At 41.6% G+C, this 19,177-nt stretch overlaps 1 protein-coding gene across 2 annotated transcripts in view; it reads left to right on the top strand.

Moving 5' to 3' along the window:
* Positions 1 to 1,913: 1,913 nt before the first annotated feature.
* Positions 1,914 to 19,177, top strand: part of tpcn3 (two pore segment channel 3) — a 29,056-nt gene continuing 11,792 nt past the window's right edge. Inside the window, exons 1-2 of one of the 2 annotated variants that reach the window (XM_070990746.1) lie at positions 1,914 to 2,221; positions 18,238 to 18,320. In XM_070990746.1, coding sequence (XP_070846847.1) covers positions 2,126 to 2,221; positions 18,238 to 18,320 — 179 coding nt within the window. In that variant the 5' untranslated portion in view covers positions 1,914 to 2,125. The remainder of the gene's footprint in view (positions 2,222 to 18,237; positions 18,321 to 19,177) is intronic. The other variant, XM_070990738.1, reaches the window with a different exon arrangement.

Raw genomic sequence — 19,177 nt, 5'->3', positions numbered from 1 at the left:
ACGTCGCCTGTTTGTGTTTTTATTGTGTCTTTTATTCTTCATGATATCTTCTTCCGTGGACCTCGTGACGCTTCTGTCTGATGGGGGCCGAGCTGCTGAACGAGCTCTCACCTGTGAGGAGAGACATCGCATCCTGCACAGCTGCAGAGTGAACAGCAGGTGGCAGCAGATCCACACAAAGTCAGACAAAACATGGAGAAACAAGGAGAAAAACACCGGATGAGGTGAAACATTGATGTTCCTTCAGTTTGGCTTTGACGCAGAAAAATGTTTCTCTGCAGCTGCTGAGCGAAACGACTCTTTAAACACAGAAATTCATGAATATTAACTTTCTGTCAGACTGATGGAGCACTTAATCCCAGACATGTTAAAGAGCTGAAGACAAATGAGGAAAAGTCTGAAGTTTGAATCTGAAATAAGTTCTGTGGAAAAAGACTTTACTTTACTATCCAGTTCTGAGGTGATTTTTGGTGTAATTCTGTCCTGAAATGATACTTAATGTGATACAGAAATTCATATTAGAAGGACAGAAAAAACTCATTTGTATATTATCACCTGAAGATGAAGATGTGAAGATGTTAAAGAGAACGTCCACCTTAAAATAACATTTACACAGTGAGATCAATCACAGAGTATCAGTCACAGAGTATCAATCACAATCTGTCAATCACAGAGTATCAGTCACAGACTATCGATCACAACCTATCAATCACGGAGTATCAATCACAGAGTATCAATCACAGCCTGTGATCTGTTTTTCATGAAAACAAACTTTTGATTTCGCCTTGACTCTGATTGTTCCATTTACGTCAGCTGACTTTTCCTGTTGGAATCCAAATTAGAATAAATGTGAACAAATCAATCCTCAGATCAACAGCCGATGTGATGTCATCAGACCCTGATTGGCTGCTGTGTGATGTCACTGTCCAGTGAAAACTGATGGATTAATAATGATAGATTGATGGATTGATAGATCAATAGTTTGATGGATTGATGGATTTCAATAAATTAATAGTCTGATGGACTGATAGTTTGATGGTTCAATAGATCAATAGTTTGATGGATCAGTAGTTTGACGGATGGATAGATCAATCGTTTGATGGATCGATAGATCAATAGTTTGATGGATCAATAGTTTGACGGATAGATAGATAGATAGATAGATAGATAGATAGATAGATAGATAGATAGATAGATAGATAGATAGATAGATAGATAGATAGATTTATCGCTGAGGTGTTTTTTTTCTCTCTGACATGAAGAATCAGACCTTCTCTCTTTTTCCTCTCCGTGTTTTTGTCTTTGAACGTCTCTCTACGTTTCCGTTATCCTGCTGCTGTGAGTCACATGACACCTCGTGCTGCCTTAATGTCCCTGACTAACGGTCGAAAAACAAAGTTTCAGAAACAAACGAGCTTCTTTCGGTCAAACAGGAGAAAGTATTTGAAACGATGTTGAAATGTTTAAAAAGAGAAAATATGAACAATTAAACAAATAGACGGAGTAAAATAATGACGGATGGTGATAAAACAAAATAAAGAACATGATAACTGCCTAAATGTACAATGTCAACAGTTTGTAGGTCTTATTTTCTCCTGTTGTGTCTTTTTTGTCTTTTGTTTTAATAACAGACTTCATCTCTCAGACTGCAGTACAAATGAACTCCTGCTGTTCAAATATGAAATCTGAACCAGTCACAGTGTTCACGAGGTTTATCTGCGAAATCTGCTGCAGTAAACAATCTTTCTTTTCTCAGATGAAGTTTTCAACAGTTTACCTCCTCAGAGGTTTAAACTGCTTCATTTCTACGAGCTGTTACACGTCACTGCGCCTGTGAGCCGCCACAGTTCCTGCGGTCCATGAAGGCAGCATGAGTCCTGGTTTATTAGAGGGACAAACAGCAGCTTGAGTAGTTCAGAGCCGGACTGAAGCCTGATGGAGGTCGGACTGTTCCTGTGCAGCCGAGAGGAAAACATGTGATGTGGATCCTCTCAGATCGTCCAGCAGCAGACGTGAGAAGAGACACAAGTTCAGACTTTGGTCCTGAAAAGACTCGAAGTCTGCGAACCGCTTCAGGCGCGTGAGACCAACTTTTTGGACAAGAGTCGATTTGGAAGAGTGAGAGATGAGCGAGGTGGAGAAGAGAGAGAGCATTCCTGACGAGTCTGCAGGAAGAGGGACAGGAATCCCCAACGGAGGCAGCCCTGCCAAGAGCAAGGAGGTGAGTCCTAGTCCGGGTCCGGGTCTGAGCATGAGTCTGAGTCCCGGTAAGGGTCCGAGCCTGAGTCTGAGTCCGGGTCCGGGTCTGATCATGGGTCTGGGTCTGGGTCGTGGTTCTGGTTCTGGTTCTGACTCAAAGTCTGGTTCTGGTTCTGACTCAGGGTCTGGTTCTGGTTCTGATTCAGGGTCTGGTTGTGGTTGTGACTCAGGGTGTGGGTCTGGGTCTTCAGCTGGAGCTCTTGTATTTGTCTCATGACTGGTGGACTTTCGTCCTCTGGGCCTCATAAAGTGTCTCATAAAGCTTCACTTTGCTCTCAGACTGCTGAACGTTTTCAGTGCAAACTTCAGATCAGCTGATCGGCGCTTTGATTATGGATCGATCAGTAGATTTTATTTGTTGATTAGTCGTTCAGTGTAATCAGAGTCTAACTGGACATCTTTAATGAACAGGTTCAGTTTGCTGAGACAGAAGACAGAAGATCAGAGACACTGAAGACGCTCAGTGATTCCTCTTTTCTGCTGATTTTGTTTCTGTCGATCAATAAACAATTTGAATGATCAAACACAGAGAAGGAAGCTTCACTCACGATGTCACAGGTTTTAACTGGTCGACATGATTGTTGATGATGATGATGATGATGATGATGATGAAGAAGAAGAAGCATTTTTCAGTGATCATAATCAGTCACACACACACACACACACACACACACACACACACACACACACACACACACACACACACACACACACACGCACAGACTGGTTTATAGTGCATAGACCGACAAAATCCAAAAACGGGTATGTTGGTGGTTTACACTGACACACCTTTTCCAAGGTCCTAGAGCCATGGGTGTAAGGCTAAAACACTGTAAAAAATTAGAAAAAAATTTAGCACACTCCAGCTCTCAGAAAGAAGCTTCAGGGCCTGAAATATCACACCTGACTAGGTGGTGGTTTAACCTGACTTTTGGATTGTGGTTTATACTGACCCTTACAGGTTTATGGTGACTTTAAAGGGACAAGAGAGTGACGCCCACCACAACCCCTATTTAACATAAATTAGCATAAATACACACTCCCACCAGGCATCACTATACATTAAGTGGACAACACAATAAAACAGTATTTAGACTTCAACAGAGGAGGATTTCACCCCTTCAGCTTCTCCTTTGAGACTAATGCACAAACACAACATAGTATTCAGCCTTTACAGACATCATCTGCATTCTTAAGACCTAAAAAAGTGAATGATTTCAAATTTTCAGTACCTCCAAGTGACAAATTCAAAGATCTGACTGCAAAAAGGATGCAGGAAACTGATCTTAAAGAATATCATCATTTAACCAAGCGTGCAACCTTCAAACAGATTCTGATTACTGTTTTCAACATAAAAAAACTCCTTGACATCAGGTGTCCACTTTTTTCAAAACTGTACATATTCCTATGTTCTAACACTCTGTATTCATAGATGAAAGGTTTGTAATGGCAACAAAAACTTGAACACTGTTTTTAATTCCTTAAGGTGCAGCAGACAGCAGATACCACACACTACTCAGTATTTTTTAAATAAAAAAAACTTATAGAAAAAAAAATGTGGAAAAAGAAGAATAAATAAAATACAACCTTGAACAAAAAAATAAATATAATTTAAAATGTAGTTTAAAGGGACACTCCAACATTTCTGTTGCTTTCATGTCTTATCTCATTCCCCAGTCCATGACAAGCAGGTAGACACCATTCTTTTGACTGTGCGTCCAGCAACCAGGAAGAGATGAACAGAGATCACTGACTGCTAGCTTAGTTTAGCTTTCATGCATTTCTTAAAGAAATACTAAAAAATTAGGCCACATGGCATATGCACAAACCACAGTGGAAATGCTTTTCAGCAATTTTTGCATATGCAAACCTAAAAATGCATATGTTATGAGTCAAAAGAATCGTATTTACCCGCTTGTCATGGACTGGGGACTGAGGTAAGACATGAAAACAACAAAAATGTTGGAGTGTTCCTTTAAAGAAGTGACACCATGGCTGTGTTTAATAAGAACCTGCTGAGCTGAGAACTAAGAAACCTCAACTGGAACGCCACCCGAGGTTGGAATTTCCTACTGGGACCTCGAGGGAACCTCAGCACCCCTGAGTTGACAATCGAAGATGGCCGCCCCCAGTGTAAACAGTTATTAAACTCCTGTAATATTCGGATTATAAGCACTTCTGACAAGTTTTTGTCACACTAAATCAGCCGTATACATAGCACTGTTCAACTTATATTTAAGGAAAAGCTGCCATAGTGTTATTTACGTTCTTCATGTGGTTTAAAACGTAAACTTACAACCTACAACGTAGGGCGTGCTAATAACGGCTAACACAATGGCAAACAACAGCCTGGTAGATCGGCATGTTTTTTCCGACTTTGTTACTGGAACGCTGATAACTTGGAGATAACGTCACTCCCACTTCCCTCTTCCCAGTTCCAAGGTCAATGGAATGCAGCATTACCTCTATAAAACAAGGCAACCATACCTTATTGGGCTGGGAATTTAAGTAAACGGCAACATGAACATGTTTAAAGTTTCCTCTGAGCCTGCCTCTTGTTTGTGGTTATTCGGTTTCTCACGAAGTCTCTTATGTTTTGTACAGTTCGTTGTGACAGCACAGGGTCTTCTGCCTGCTGGCATTGCCTGCACTCAGGTTTGGAGGCGAGTTTCCCCTTGGTAATGTGATCTCCAAAATGTCGCATCACTGCAGCAACTTCAGCTTTTGACCATGTCTTCTTGGGCAGTCTTCTTGCTTCACACTCCAGACTGGCTTTTTTTCCTGAAAGTACCAAATTAATAGAGAAAAGAAAATTATTGGCCAGTGTTAAAACAATCAAAAGTGTAGTTGAATTCATGCCACAGATAGTTAACCTATCAGAAGGGCTGCAGAGCAACAAACAGGAGCACAGGCTCTACATAGAGAGGTGTAAGGGGCTGCTGCAGAGCAGGAGAGCTGCAGGTCAGTGGAGGAAGAGGTTGTAGAAATGACTGTATCTAACCTAACCTGTCATCAGGACTCACCACCAAAAAGAGACATGGCTCAAGGTGATGCGGCCAGGATCCACTGGGAAATGACAAAAGAGGAGAGGAGGGGCTGGGCTGGTCCATTTTAATAGGCCATACCTGTTCTAAGGTATTGTCACTGCCTGTTATGATTACCAATCATCTTATTCCAGTCCATAATCATCTGCACAGCTTACGTTTATTAGGACCAGGCGTCTATTTGGGAGAGTACTTGTGCACTCGGCATATACTGTACGTGCGGCTCATTCGGCATATAAGTGCAGCTCATTTGACCACGGGCTTCGAAAATGCGACTGGCTTGACCGCGGTTCTAACAGGCTAAATGACACCCGGTGTTTATTTGGAACAGGCGTTTATTTGTCAAAATACACTGCTACACCCGGCGTTTATTAGGGACCCGGCGATTAATTGGAACTTGCTGTTTATTTGGTATTTTACAGGACGTATATATATATATAACAACTTGACCTCCTCCTTGAACACGCCTCTGCAACATCGCGTGGCAGACGGGGACAGTGCCTCTGGACTGACAGCCTGGGGTGGTGGTCCCTCTTTTTAAAAAGGGGGACCGGAGGGTGTGTTCCAACTATCGGGGGATCACACTCCTCAGCTTCCCTGGGAAAGTCTATTCCAGGGTACTGGAGAGGAAAATCAGGCCGATAGTCGAACCTCAGATTCAGGAGGAATAATGCGGTTTTCGTCCTGGCTGTGGAACTCTGGACCAGCCTCTATACCCTCCACAGGGTGCTTGAGGGTTCATGGGAGTTTGCCCAAACAGTCCACATGTGTTTTGTGGACTTGGAGAAGGCATTCGAACGTGTCCCTCGCGTCATTCTGTGGGAGTTGCCGACAGTACACATACGCGTGCATTGCCGGCAGTAAGTCAGACCTGTTCCTGGTGCATGTTGGACTCCAGCAGGGCTGCCCTTTGTCACTGGTTCTGTTCATCATTTTTATGGACAGAATTTCTAGGCGCAGCCAGAGACCGGAGGGGGTTCGGTTCGGGAGCCGCCAGATTCGTCTCTGCTTTTTGCAGATGATGTTGTCTTGTTGGCTCCCTCGAGCCAGGACCTTCAGCATGCACTGGGACAGCTCGCAGCCGAGTGTGAAGCAGCTGGGATGAGAGTCAGCACCTCCAAGTCTGAGGCCATGGTTCTCGACCGGAAAAAGGTGGCTTGCTCCCTTCAGGTTGGAGGAGAGTTCCTGCCTCAAGTGGAGGAGTTTTAAGTATCTTGGGATCCTGTTCACGAGTGGGGGAAGGATGGAGCGTGAGTTTGACGGGCGGATCGGTGCAGCGACTGCAGTAATGCAGTTGCTGCACCGGTCTGTCGTGGTGAAGAAGGAGCTGAGCCGAAAGGCGAAGCTCTCGATTTACTGGTCAATCTATGTTCCTACCCTCACCTATGGTCATGAACTTTGGGTCATGACCGAAAGAACGAGGTCCCGGATACAAGCGGCTGAAATGAGTTTCCTCTGCAGGGTGGCAGCGCGCTCCCTTAGAGATAGGGTGAGGAGCTCTGTCACCCGGGAGGAGCTCAGAGTAGAGTCGCTGCTCCTCCACATCGAGACGAGTCAGCTGAGGTGGCTCGGGCATCTTGGATGGATGGATGGATGGATGGATGGATGGATAAACAACTTGACATTGCTACATTTCATTGTGACTGAGCAGGCACAGGGAGAAGCAAAATGGTTGTTTAAGCCTATCCTACATTATTAACTTAAGCTACCAATTTCCAAATGTGTCAATAGATAAGAGAAAATGGTGAAATGATCTGTTAGCATTAAAGTCACTACACAAATAAATGCAGCTATATTGCAGGCCACTGAGGCTACCGAGTGATCAGGCAACAAGATCACTATATGATTGATGGTTGAAATAATGTAAGATGCATAGTCTTCTGGCTCAATTTTATTCTATTTCAATGTTTTCTATTATTTTAGAGGTCTTAAGTCACTACATGAGTCACGATTTCCAAAGGCTTTAAAAGTGGTCTTACCTTCAGATGGTGTAGTATCTCCCACAGAGGATGTCACTTGCAACAGTGTCTCTGATAAAAACAAAACATGACTTTTGAACAGCGTCCCATCAAGAGAAACCTTCCCCAACGTTGTTGGCCGTCTGCTGAGAGACAAATCACTTACCATGGTCCAGAGGGGCATGGGCCTGCTCCATGTCTATGCAGCCTGATGACAGTCCCAGGCCTTCCTTGTCTTCAGACTGGGGTTTTCTGGACTCAGTGCTGCTGTCCTCAGAGTCTGTGACACTGTCCTTGGCTTCAGTGTCACTGAGTAATATCTCATCTAGGAAAAGGTTTGATTTATTCATTTATCCATAGAGAGACAGAGATAGAGATAGATAATGACAAGGTAGAGAAAGACAGTGATAGACCAATAGCTAGAAAAAAAGTTAGAGACAGACAAGTAGATATAGTAATAGATAGACAGATATAGCTTGAAAAAGATAAGAGATAGACAAGTACAGACAGATAGAGATCGACAAATAGAGATGGACAGGTTGGAATAAATAGAGATGGACAGATATAGTTAGAGAGAGACGAATAGACAAATCGGGAAAGACAGAAAAAGACAAATAGAGATAGCTAGAGAAAGGCAGACAGAGACAGTGATAGAAAACCAGGGATAGCTAGAAATAGACAGAGGTAGCTAGAAATAGATAGATAGATAGATAGATAGATAGATAGATAGATAGATAGATAGATAGATAGATAGATAGATAGATAGATAGATAGATAGATAGATAGATAGATACCTTCAACTTCAATTTCATCCAGTGATTTTCCCTGCAGGCCAGAAAGATTGCCTTTCTCCATGGATAATAGCAGTTTGGAAATCTTGGCCAACTGTGTGGTTGGGACTGGCAGTCTATAGAAATCCCGATGGACACGGATATCATGTCCAAGGAAGTCGGCGACCTGGTCAAGTTCATTTTTTTTCAAATTCAGGATTTGTGACAGTGTGGCAACATGTTTTCGGAGCTGAGTTGACCAGAGGAGCTCTGGGTGCTTTGCTCCACACTGGTTTGCATAAAGGCGCAAACAATCTTGTCCTCTGTAGTGGCTCTGAGCTTGGGGTCTTCCAAACAGGAAGACATTATTGTCCAAGACACCACATTCCTTCCTTTTGCTTGTCAGTAGGGACAGAGCATCTACCATGCATGGTGTGAGAAGAATGACCACCTTTCTTTCTCTTTTCCCAACAATTTCAACTCTTGTGAAATAGTTGCACAACCTCTGCTCCAGTTTTGACAGGGCCATGGCAACATCTTCATGCAGCTTTGTTCTGTCCCGATCCTCAAAACTTTCCAAGAGCATTTTTGAAACTTCTCCAGCACGTCTCCGATTGAATACAATGATTTGTGCTAAAGTGACCTTAGCAAGCTCAGAATAGTTCTTGGATGTGGCTTCCCCAACCAGGTTGCCAACAGCACTCTCTGCAGTCTTCTGGAGATACTGGTGAAGTGTCTGAACATCCTCAGTAAAGGGCAGGGTTGTTGGTTTATTGTACTTTGCACTACTCAGAGTGTTGAGGGCACCGTGGGAAACCAACTCGCACCACTTGGAGGTGTAAAGTTTGCTGAATGTTTCAGATGACTTGATCAGTCCTTCATCTTCAGCCATCAGGGCCCGACAGTGAATGATATCACAGATTTTGTTTAGTGTGTGCCCTAACTTCAAAGCCAGACTTGGAGTGTGATAGGAGAGCTTTTCTTCATCAAACCCAGCAACTTTCTTTACTGCCTGCACAACTTTCTGAAAGTTTGAAGGCTTTATAGCCTCCTCCAGGCTGTGTATCGAGAAGTCACTGCGCAGACACACCAGCAGTCGCCCCACTTCTCTGAGCTTCTGACGCACATACTCGTTCTTTGTGGGGTCCTGCCCATGTCTGTTGTAAAGGGACTGGGCAAAATGAACAATAGAGAGGTCATTTCGCACAGTCATCCCAATCTCATCCAGTTTCATGGTGCTGAGAATCTTCCACATTCCACTGGAGAAGTGTTGACTGAACACCGTCTCTTGGGCTGTGGCTAAAGCCAGCACTCTTCTTCTCCCATGTTGTTCACCCAGGCCCTCATCTCCTGGCTTACAGGGACATCTTTTGACATGCCTCCACAGCTCTTTGCGGGTATACAGCCCTTGACAGTGCATGCAGTGCACAAAGTTTCCAGCCACGGCAGTAGCTTTTGGCTTCCTTTTCACTTTCAACAGTCCTGTTTTACCTTGGAGTACGGTACAGTTTTGTTTGAAGTTCCCCCTATTTCGCATCTTCTCAAACAATATCTTGCGCTCCTTTGAGTGTTCAGGGAGGTAAAATGCATATGAAACCTCGGGGTGTGACTTATGCGTTTTGAGGTGACGAGTCAGTCTACTTTGTGGCTTTCCACAAACAAAACAGTAATTCCTATTGGTCAAACTGAGATGTGTTGGAGTTGCTTTATGTTTGCTCTTCATGTGCTTCTTTGATGAGCCTTTGTTAGAAACTGCAGAGTCTGATGTTTCAGCAGTAGTGACTTCAAAACCTCCCGAAGTTGAGTCTGATGTTTCAGCAGCAGTGACATCCAAACCTCCCGCAGTTGAGCCTGATGTTTCAGCAGCAGTGACATCCAAACCTCCAGCCCAACATTCTGAATCTGAATCATCTGATTCTGTTTCTGGTACATATTCACTTCCAGAGCTATGCTGCTCATCAAGGTCTGAATTTTGATCTTGATCCTTCACCCGTCTGTAGCAGGACTGATGCCAGACTCTGTGACAGACTGAAAGATTTGGAAAAGTCAAATTAACAGTACAACAGTATAGTGACAACACAGCAACTGTCTTTTACATTATCTAAGAGGGGTGTTATGAGTTAAATAGTTCTGTCATGGCAAATGCACAGTCTATGTTCCTCGAAGTAGGAGGTTCAGTTTCAAATCTGACTTGGGTCCATTTGCACCATGTCTCTCTATCTGGTTCTTCTCACTCTATCCACTAAATTTGAACACTTAGTAACACAAACCATGAATTCAGTTGATATTTTACCTTCGCACTTGAACCCTATCCAACGCAAAGGAGACAATGGTCCCAGGCAGTGAATGCACTTATCCAAGGCAGACATTGTTATGCACTGAAGAACATGATTAGGACACTGTAAGAATAAAAAAGAAAATCACAAACTCAGAATAAGTACGACTTTGGATGCAAAGCTTCCTATAAATAAGTACATGTACCAAAATAATTTAAGGTGACTACACACACTTAAATGACTTGGGTATAATAAAATAATCAGAGGTACCTGTTCATGGTCTTTGGCCTCAGAACCTCCAGGAGACATTCCTTCAACAAGGGGCTGTAAAAATAACAGAACATAAGACCTTCTGTGTGTTCAGTCCATCTCAGATGCATTCAGGTAGTTCTTGTTTGGATGTGTTCACACAAAGAGGTAAGTGTGACCTTCAGACATATCAATGCACTGAGGGTAAAAGTTCACAATAACCACCATCTACTCAGGTGACAACACACACACACACACACACATCAGTGTGACTCTAAAACCTACTAATGTATTTACTGTAAAGGTCCACATGAACCACCATCTATTCAGGTGACGACAACACACAGTTGTGTGTGACATTCAGCCTTACACATGAGTTTAAGATTATAAATGTTTTCAGGGAATGTGTCAGTATAAACCACAGATACACAGATACCACCATCTACTCAGGTGGCTATACACACACACACACACACATCAGTGTGACTCTAAACCTTATTCATGTATGTCTTGTAAATGTCCATATAAACCACCGTCTACTCAGGGACTATACACACACACATCAGTGTGACTCTAAACCTTATTCATGTATTTATTGTAAATGTCCACATAAAGCACCATTTACTCACAAGACTACACACACACACACACACTCAGTGGTAAGGGTGAATTTCAGTCTTATAAATGCATTCTGGAAATGTGTCAGTACAAACCTGTTCAGACCACCACAGAATTAGGAGTCCACAAACACACAGAAGTAAAAAAGGCCTTCTTGGCAAATGTATGTTCATGCTTTATCAATTACTGAAACGACCACACCCTTACTCAGATGTGAGTTTCAGAACAGAGAAAATCCTCCTATTAATTTGTTCATACTACCAATCAATTCAGGAAGCTACACAAATACAAACTGACACATGTCAGAGAAGGAGATTAACGTAGTTTGACTGTAAATAACATTTAACATCACAAAACTTGAATTACCTCTTTAAAATTGGGTTGCAGTCCAAGCACTGGACTCTGGTCAAGCTGGCTCACAGGCAAAGAGGAGTCCTGTCTCTCCACCGAGCACTAAAAACAGTAACAAAGGGGGGAAATGACATATGAGGACAATCAAACTCAAAAGACAATTTCATACTTAGTGACAAAAACCACTAAATTTGCAGGAAACGGTGAGACGTGAGCAATTATTAACAGTTTTCTATCCCACAGTCACAGGTGACATAGAAATGACCAAATGATCAGACATACCTGTCCAGGGTCTGTGGCACCAGAAACTCTGGGAGAGGACATCTCCATATCAGGGGGCTGTAAAGAGAAAGGAAATTCATATCAACAAAGGTCATTTCTTCCTTTAGATGTTTGTTTTCAACACAACTGTCAAATGCCATCAGTGAAACTCGGCACGTATTATTCAATGGGATCTGACACAGCAGGAAGATTCAAGACATTTATGAAAGGCGTATTTCAATAAATATTTGGTGGGCAATTAATTCAACATCAAAGACATAGTCAAAATATGTCTTAAAACAAAAGTACACTTAACTACAGGTTGACAAGATCTATGGGACTTCAAAACAGGTTTTTTTTAATTCCACATGCAGATAAGACCCTCTGTGTGTTCAGTCCATCTCAGATGCATTCAGGTAGTTCTTGTTTGGATGTGTTCACACAAAGAGGTAAGTGTGACCTTCAGACATATCAATGCACTGAGGGTAAAAGTTCACAATAACCACCATCTACTCAGGTGACAACACACACACACACACACATCAGTGTGACTCTAAAACCTACTAATGTATTTACTGTAAAGGTCCACATGAACCACCATCTATTCAGGTGACGACAACACACAGTTGTGTGTGACATTCAGCCTTACACATGAGTTTAAGATTATAAATGTTTTCAGGGAATGTGTCAGTATAAACCACAGATACACAGATACCACCATCTACTCAGGTGGCTATACACACACACACACACACATCAGTGTGACTCTAAACCTTATTCATGTATGTCTTGTAAATGTCCATATAAACCACCATCTACTCAGGGACTATACACACACACATCAGTGTGACTCTAAACCTTATTCATGTATTTATTGTAAATGTCCACATAAAGCACCATTTACTCACAAGACTACACACACACACACACACTCAGTGGTAAGGGTGAATTTCAGTCTTATAAATGCATTCTGGAAATGTGTCAGTACAAACCTGTTCAGACCACCACAGAATTAGGAGTCCACAAACACACAGAAGTAAAAAAGGCCTTCTTGGCAAATGTATGTTCATGCTTTATCAATTACTGAAACGACCACACCCTTACTCAGATGTGAGTTTCAGAACAGAGAAAATCCTCCTATTAATTTGTTCATACTACCAATCAATTCAGGAAGCTACACAAATACAAACTGACACATGTCAGAGAAGGAGATTAACGTAGTTTGACTGTAAATAACATTTAACATCACAAAACTTGAATTACCTCTTTAAAATTGGGTTGCAGTCCAAGCACTGGACTCTGGTCAAGCTGGCTCACAGGCAAAGAGGAGTCCTGTCTCTCCACCGAGCACTAAAAACAGTAACAAAGGGGGGAAATGACATATGAGGACAATCAAACTCAAAAGACAATTTCATACTTAGTGACAAAAACCACTAAATTTGCAGGAAACGGTGAGACGTGAGCAATTATTAACAGTTTTCTATCCCACAGTCACAGGTGACATAGAAATGACCAAATGATCAGACATACCTGTCCAGGGTCTGTGGCACCAGAAACTCTGGGAGAGGACATCTCCATATCAGGGGGCTGTAAAGAGAAAGGAAATTCATATCAACAAAGGTCATTTCTTCCTTTAGATGTTTGTTTTCAACACAACTGTCAAATGCCATCAGTGAAACTCGGCACGTATTATTCAATGGGATCTGACACAGCAGGAAGATTCAAGACATTTATGAAAGGTGTATTTTTAGTGTGACTCTAAAACCTACTAATGTATTTACTGTAAAGGTCCACATGAACCACCATCTATTCAGGTGACGACAACACACAGTTGTGTGTGACATTCAGCCTTACACATGAGTTTAAGATTATAAATGTTTTCAGGGAATGTGTCAGTATAAACCACAGATACACAGATACCACCATCTACTCAGGTGGCTATACACACACACACACACACACACACATCAGTGTGACTCTAAACCTTATTCATGTATGTCTTGTAAATGTCCATATAAACCACCGTCTACTCAGGGACTATACACACACACATCAGTGTGACTCTAAACCTTATTCATGTATTTATTGTAAATGTCCACATAAAGCACCATTTACTCACAAGACTACACACACACACACACACTCAGTGGTAAGGGTGAATTTCAGTCTTATAAATGCATTCTGGAAATGTGTCAGTACAAACCTGTTCAGACCACCACAGAATTAGGAGTCCACAAACACACAGAAGTAAAAAAGGCCTTCTTGGCAAATGTATGTTCATGCTTTATCAATTACTGAAACGACCACACCCTTACTCAGATGTGAGTTTCAGAACAGAGAAAATCCTCCTATTAATTTGTTCATACTACCAATCAATTCAGGAAGCTACACAAATACAAACTGACACATGTCAGAGAAGGAGATTAACGTAGTTTGACTGTAAATAACATTTAACATCACAAAACTTGAATTACCTCTTTAAAATTGGGTTGCAGTCCAAGCACTGGACTCTGGTCAAGCTGGCTCACAGGCAAAGAGGAGTCCTGTCTCTCCACCGAGCACTAAAAACAGTAACAAAGGGGGGAAATGACATATGAGGACAATCAAACTCAAAAGACAATTTCATACTTAGTGACAAAAACCACTAAATTTGCAGGAAACGGTGAGACGTGAGCAATTATTAACAGTTTTCTATCCCACAGTCACAGGTGACATAGAAATGACCAAATGATCAGACATACCTGTCCAGGGTCTGTGGCACCAGAAACTCTGGGAGAGGACATCTCCATATCAGGGGGCTGTAAAGAGAAAGGAAATTCATATCAACAAAGGTCATTTCTTCCTTGATATTGATTTAGAAAATTAAGTAAGCTTGCAGCCAATGCAAAATATTAAAAAAGGAAAAATAATTAATTGTACATTGATTATCTAAAAACAATTTTAACAAAAGAAAAACACTTATCTGTCTAGCCATGCCAAAACATACATTTTAAAGAGACATGTGTTGAGTGTAAATGACCAACAATTCAGTTTGGTTTCAAGCACAACCTTGAATACACATTTACCTTCTATCACAGCCTTGTGTCAATCTAATTTTAGACAACAATTAGCAACAATTTTAGATTTTTGTCATCTTGTATCAATGTTATATCTTTTAATTCAAACAGTTATGGAGTGTTGACGAGCACTTAGAAACATTACACATATTTACCTCTTTTAAACATTCAACACCATCCTTAGGGGCTGTAGATGTAAATCCCTCAGAGGTGAGTTCAGGAGGGGCTAGTGTGTCACCATGTTGGTCACTGGAAGACTTCTGTCCTGATTCCTGATAAAATAGCATCATAAGTGTAATCAGTATTTTTTCACCTTAACTGCATTTCCTTGTTGGCAATTATCAGTTTCAGAACATGAAAATATGATCACCTTGCTTCTCCAAGGCCAGTCTGAGTCACCATAATTATATGTGATCTCCTCTCCTGGGTTAATGTCCTGTGTGGCAAACAGACAGAGATGGGGCTTTCCTTGCATATTTAGATACTTCATTTTGGCATTTGGGTTGAGATGGTCATCATTGACTAGCCTTCCGATTGATCCATCTTCTTTTGCTGCATCAATGCTTCAGAAGGAAAATATGTGATTAATATTATATGCTTGCATGTGCACATTTCTCGGATTCAAGAAACTATTTGGGCTTGGACAATCAAAAGCAATATGTCACTTCTCTATGATCAGGGTTTCCCCTAGGATTTTTTGAAGCTGTGGTGGGCTGCATGGGACAACATATTGTATAGTATATTATTGTTTTTACATTAAAAACAACTAATTTTTCAGGCGTGGCAGCTTTTATTTTGCCGTCGCGGTACCCCACGATCAATTACATTTAGGGGAAACCCTGATGATTAAACTTAGCATGGACTTTTAACACGTACCACCACAGTTTCCCATCAAAGCGAAACTCGAACAAGAACGCCTTAAGGTTTTTGTGGTAAACTCGCTGTCTCCTCTCACATTCTTGTTTGCTGATAAGTTCGCCACGATACTCCATCAGGAAGTCTCCTTTTTCAAATGAAGTGCAAGCAAAGATGCCCCGCCCTAATCACGAGATAAATAACAATGTGTGAAGTCAGGATATATACTAAACTTTTGACTAATTTCCATTGTTAGATTTAGCTTACCCTTGAAAGAATTGATGAACTTGACATCAAGTCCCTCTTTGTCTTTTCCAGAGTCAATGTAAAACCTTGCTTCATCTTTTGGTTTTAAACGCCTCCGCCTTGGCATTTTCCTTTTTAGAGTCAGTCTATATGCCAAACAGAGTCATGGTTATCACAACTGCTTGCAAGACAGGCAGTGAAAGACATGACTGTAAAAGCCCACAAAAAAACAGGAATTTAAATTTGACATCCCAACAGACCTGTAAACTGAGCAAGTTATATTACATTAAAGCATTTTTCATATTTAAGTTTTGCTTATATTCTTAATAATTTAACACAAGTTATGGTATTAGGTATTTATTTAAGGTTCAGTACTTTTTCTAAGTATCAAGGTGTAAATGTCCCTTGATCGACATCCAGAGCAAATGTAAAGTCAAAGGTAAAACACCTTCTATTAAAAACAGTCTGTGGTATTAGTTCTAAAGGGCCAGCAGCTCTCAATATCTAATACTGACACAGCTGTAGTCATTTTCAGAGTAAATATGATGAATGCACCAGTCTAATAACATTACATAAATGAACACTGATAAATAAGCAAAATGAATTGGACATTTAGTGCAACTTCACAGTTTGTGTCTACCATGAAAGATAAACAGGAAAAATATATTACCTTGTTTACATTAAAACGATTTTAATAGGTTATGTTTAAAGAGTATGTTTAACTGCTTATTCTCCAAGAGTCTAAATGAGGTACATGCTTGAAAAGATATGCCTAAAATGGACAAACTGCACACCTGCAGCACCAGGTAACATTAGATCTCTGCTGCTGCTCCTCAGCTGTCGGGAAAGTTTGTCTCGTATCAACTTCTGCAAACTTATTCTCCGTCTGATCAAGTTCATCCTCAGTGCACTCTGATTAAACAAATATACTTCATCGCCACCAAAGTCAAAACCACGCACTTTTTTACCATCTGTTGTTCTCCTACCTGACGCAGCTGATCCGGGGATCACAGCACGCAGGGGCGGAAGAACACGGAGCCGAAGCACTCCGTGTAATATAGTGTCAAGTACAGAGGATGTCGCAGCACTTTATGTCTCCATGACGAGACCGTGCATCCTAACAAGCACTGTGTCCTGGCCCATTTTCCAAACAATACTTCTGTAAACTAAAGAAACTTACAAAACTCGCTCATTTACACCCGTTCCCTTTACCTTGCTCCGCCGCACTTCGCGGTGACAAGGTTTAACTGGTGTTGGATTAATTGATGACATCGCTTCAAGTGTGAAGTACAGCTAGCATCACCAGTTAATCCAATACCAGTTAAACCATGACACCGATGAGTCCACCGCGATCTATTTAAAAGGCCAAGGCAGAGAAAATCACCGTAGACTGCCAGCACTAGTAAATAGTGCTTCATAAAGTCAGACTACAACATAAATAAGATTTAAACATTTCTGTTGATGTGAAATATGAACATACAGCTTAAGTTCGGTGCCGTGTGCTTCATGCTGCATCATGTTTTTAGACCCTAAGCAGGCTCAGAGGAAACCAGGGGGTCACTTAGTTACTGAACCTTGAATAAACAGTCTACCTCAGCTAAAAACGCCTCGTTTTATTTAAAATATACATAATATGAAGTAAAAATGTAAATTTATTGCTTATTGTGTGCTGTGAAGAAAGCCGTCGATTTCGCGCTAAAGTTCCAGTAGCCACGCCCACATCGCTGCGACGTCTTACGTGTGTGTACGTTTGTGTGTGTGTGTGAAAGTGCAATACCAACAACCGCCTCTTGGCTTGCTCTTGGATGAATACACACACACAAAAAGTCAGGTGAGGGGATTATACTGACACTCTAAAAACTCATATTTATAAGATGTTTAAAAATTAACTCCTGCATAATTATTATCCCCCCTGTGTAGTAGGCTCACATTTTTCTTTTTTTCGAGAAAAAATATGATTTCTGACCCTAAAAAAATTAAAAAACAAGTCCTGAATTAGACTGACACTAGGCCTGTCGGTCTAATCCCAAAAGTCAACTTTTCCCAGGTGAAAAGTCAGGTGTGTTGTCAGTCTATACCACATATACCAACACACACACACACACACACACACACCAGGCCAGGCACACATCAGAGGAGCTTTATGTTTTCTTCAGTCTGAAGCTCCTGAAGCCAGATCACATGACTGTATGGCTTGCACAGGTTGTAGTCTCTGGTCTGTCGTGGTCTGGTCTGACGTGGTCTGGATTTCCCAGCAGACACCTTTGGAAAATAAGACGTTTGATTTGTTTCAGGACTTCGACCTGGCATCCATCTACGTGTCAGACGCGCAGTACAACAGGAACATCTACTTCGACACGTCGCCGCAGGCAGTGAGGTGAGACATTCATTCATTCATTCATTCATTCATTCATTCACTCACTCACCGTCCTGCTGGTTTTAGTCACTTCATGCTGAACTCATCACAGCAGCCGCCTGAGGCACCGATCCGCCGGCGTAATGTGTGTCAGCCAATCTCAGACAGAGGTGTGACAGCGTCGGTGTTCAAACAGGAAGTGCGGCTCAGAGAAATGAAACGAGCTTCACGTAAAACAGAAAGAAGAACATTCAGAGAGAGAATAAAGGCCTCTTCATGATGATGATGGTGATGATGATGATGATGATGATGGTGATGATGGTAGCCCCTAGAAAGCCTCTGCAGCAGTGAATCAGAGGCAAAGCACAGAGTTTCAGAGCTCATAAAGGCTGAAGCTCCTCCTGCTGTCTGTGGGCTCTTTGTTGCAGAGCTTTTGGATGCTGCCTCTCTGACCTGTGACCTCTGCAGTCATCTTGTTGTTTTGTATCAGTTGTTAGACAGGCGGATGTGATTGGACGGATGGATGGGAGATACCTGAAGCATCAGAGCAGATAAATCTCGAGCTCACACATTCTTCTAAAAACTCCAGTGAGCAGCTTCTTTAAGTCCTGAAGTTTAAACATTCAAACGTCAGCTTGGATTTCTTTCTGAAAAAACTGACTGTGTTTCTGACTTGTGTATATATATTTATATTGTTATATTTTTTACTTTTTAATAGTGTTTTTTAGTAGATGTGTCTTGCGCCAACTTCACCAAAGCAAATTCCTCGTATGTGTAAAATCGTAGTTGGCAACAAAGATTTTTCTGATTCTGATTCTGATTTAAACATTAAACAAACACTCAGTTTGAACCTGAAACTGAGTGTCTGAAGTCAGAAA

Source organism: Chaetodon trifascialis, chromosome 2, assembly GCF_039877785.1.
Source record: "Chaetodon trifascialis isolate fChaTrf1 chromosome 2, fChaTrf1.hap1, whole genome shotgun sequence".
Taxonomy (NCBI): Eukaryota; Metazoa; Chordata; class Actinopteri; order Chaetodontiformes; family Chaetodontidae; genus Chaetodon; species Chaetodon trifascialis.
This window is presented reverse-complemented; position numbering and strand designations above follow the sequence as displayed.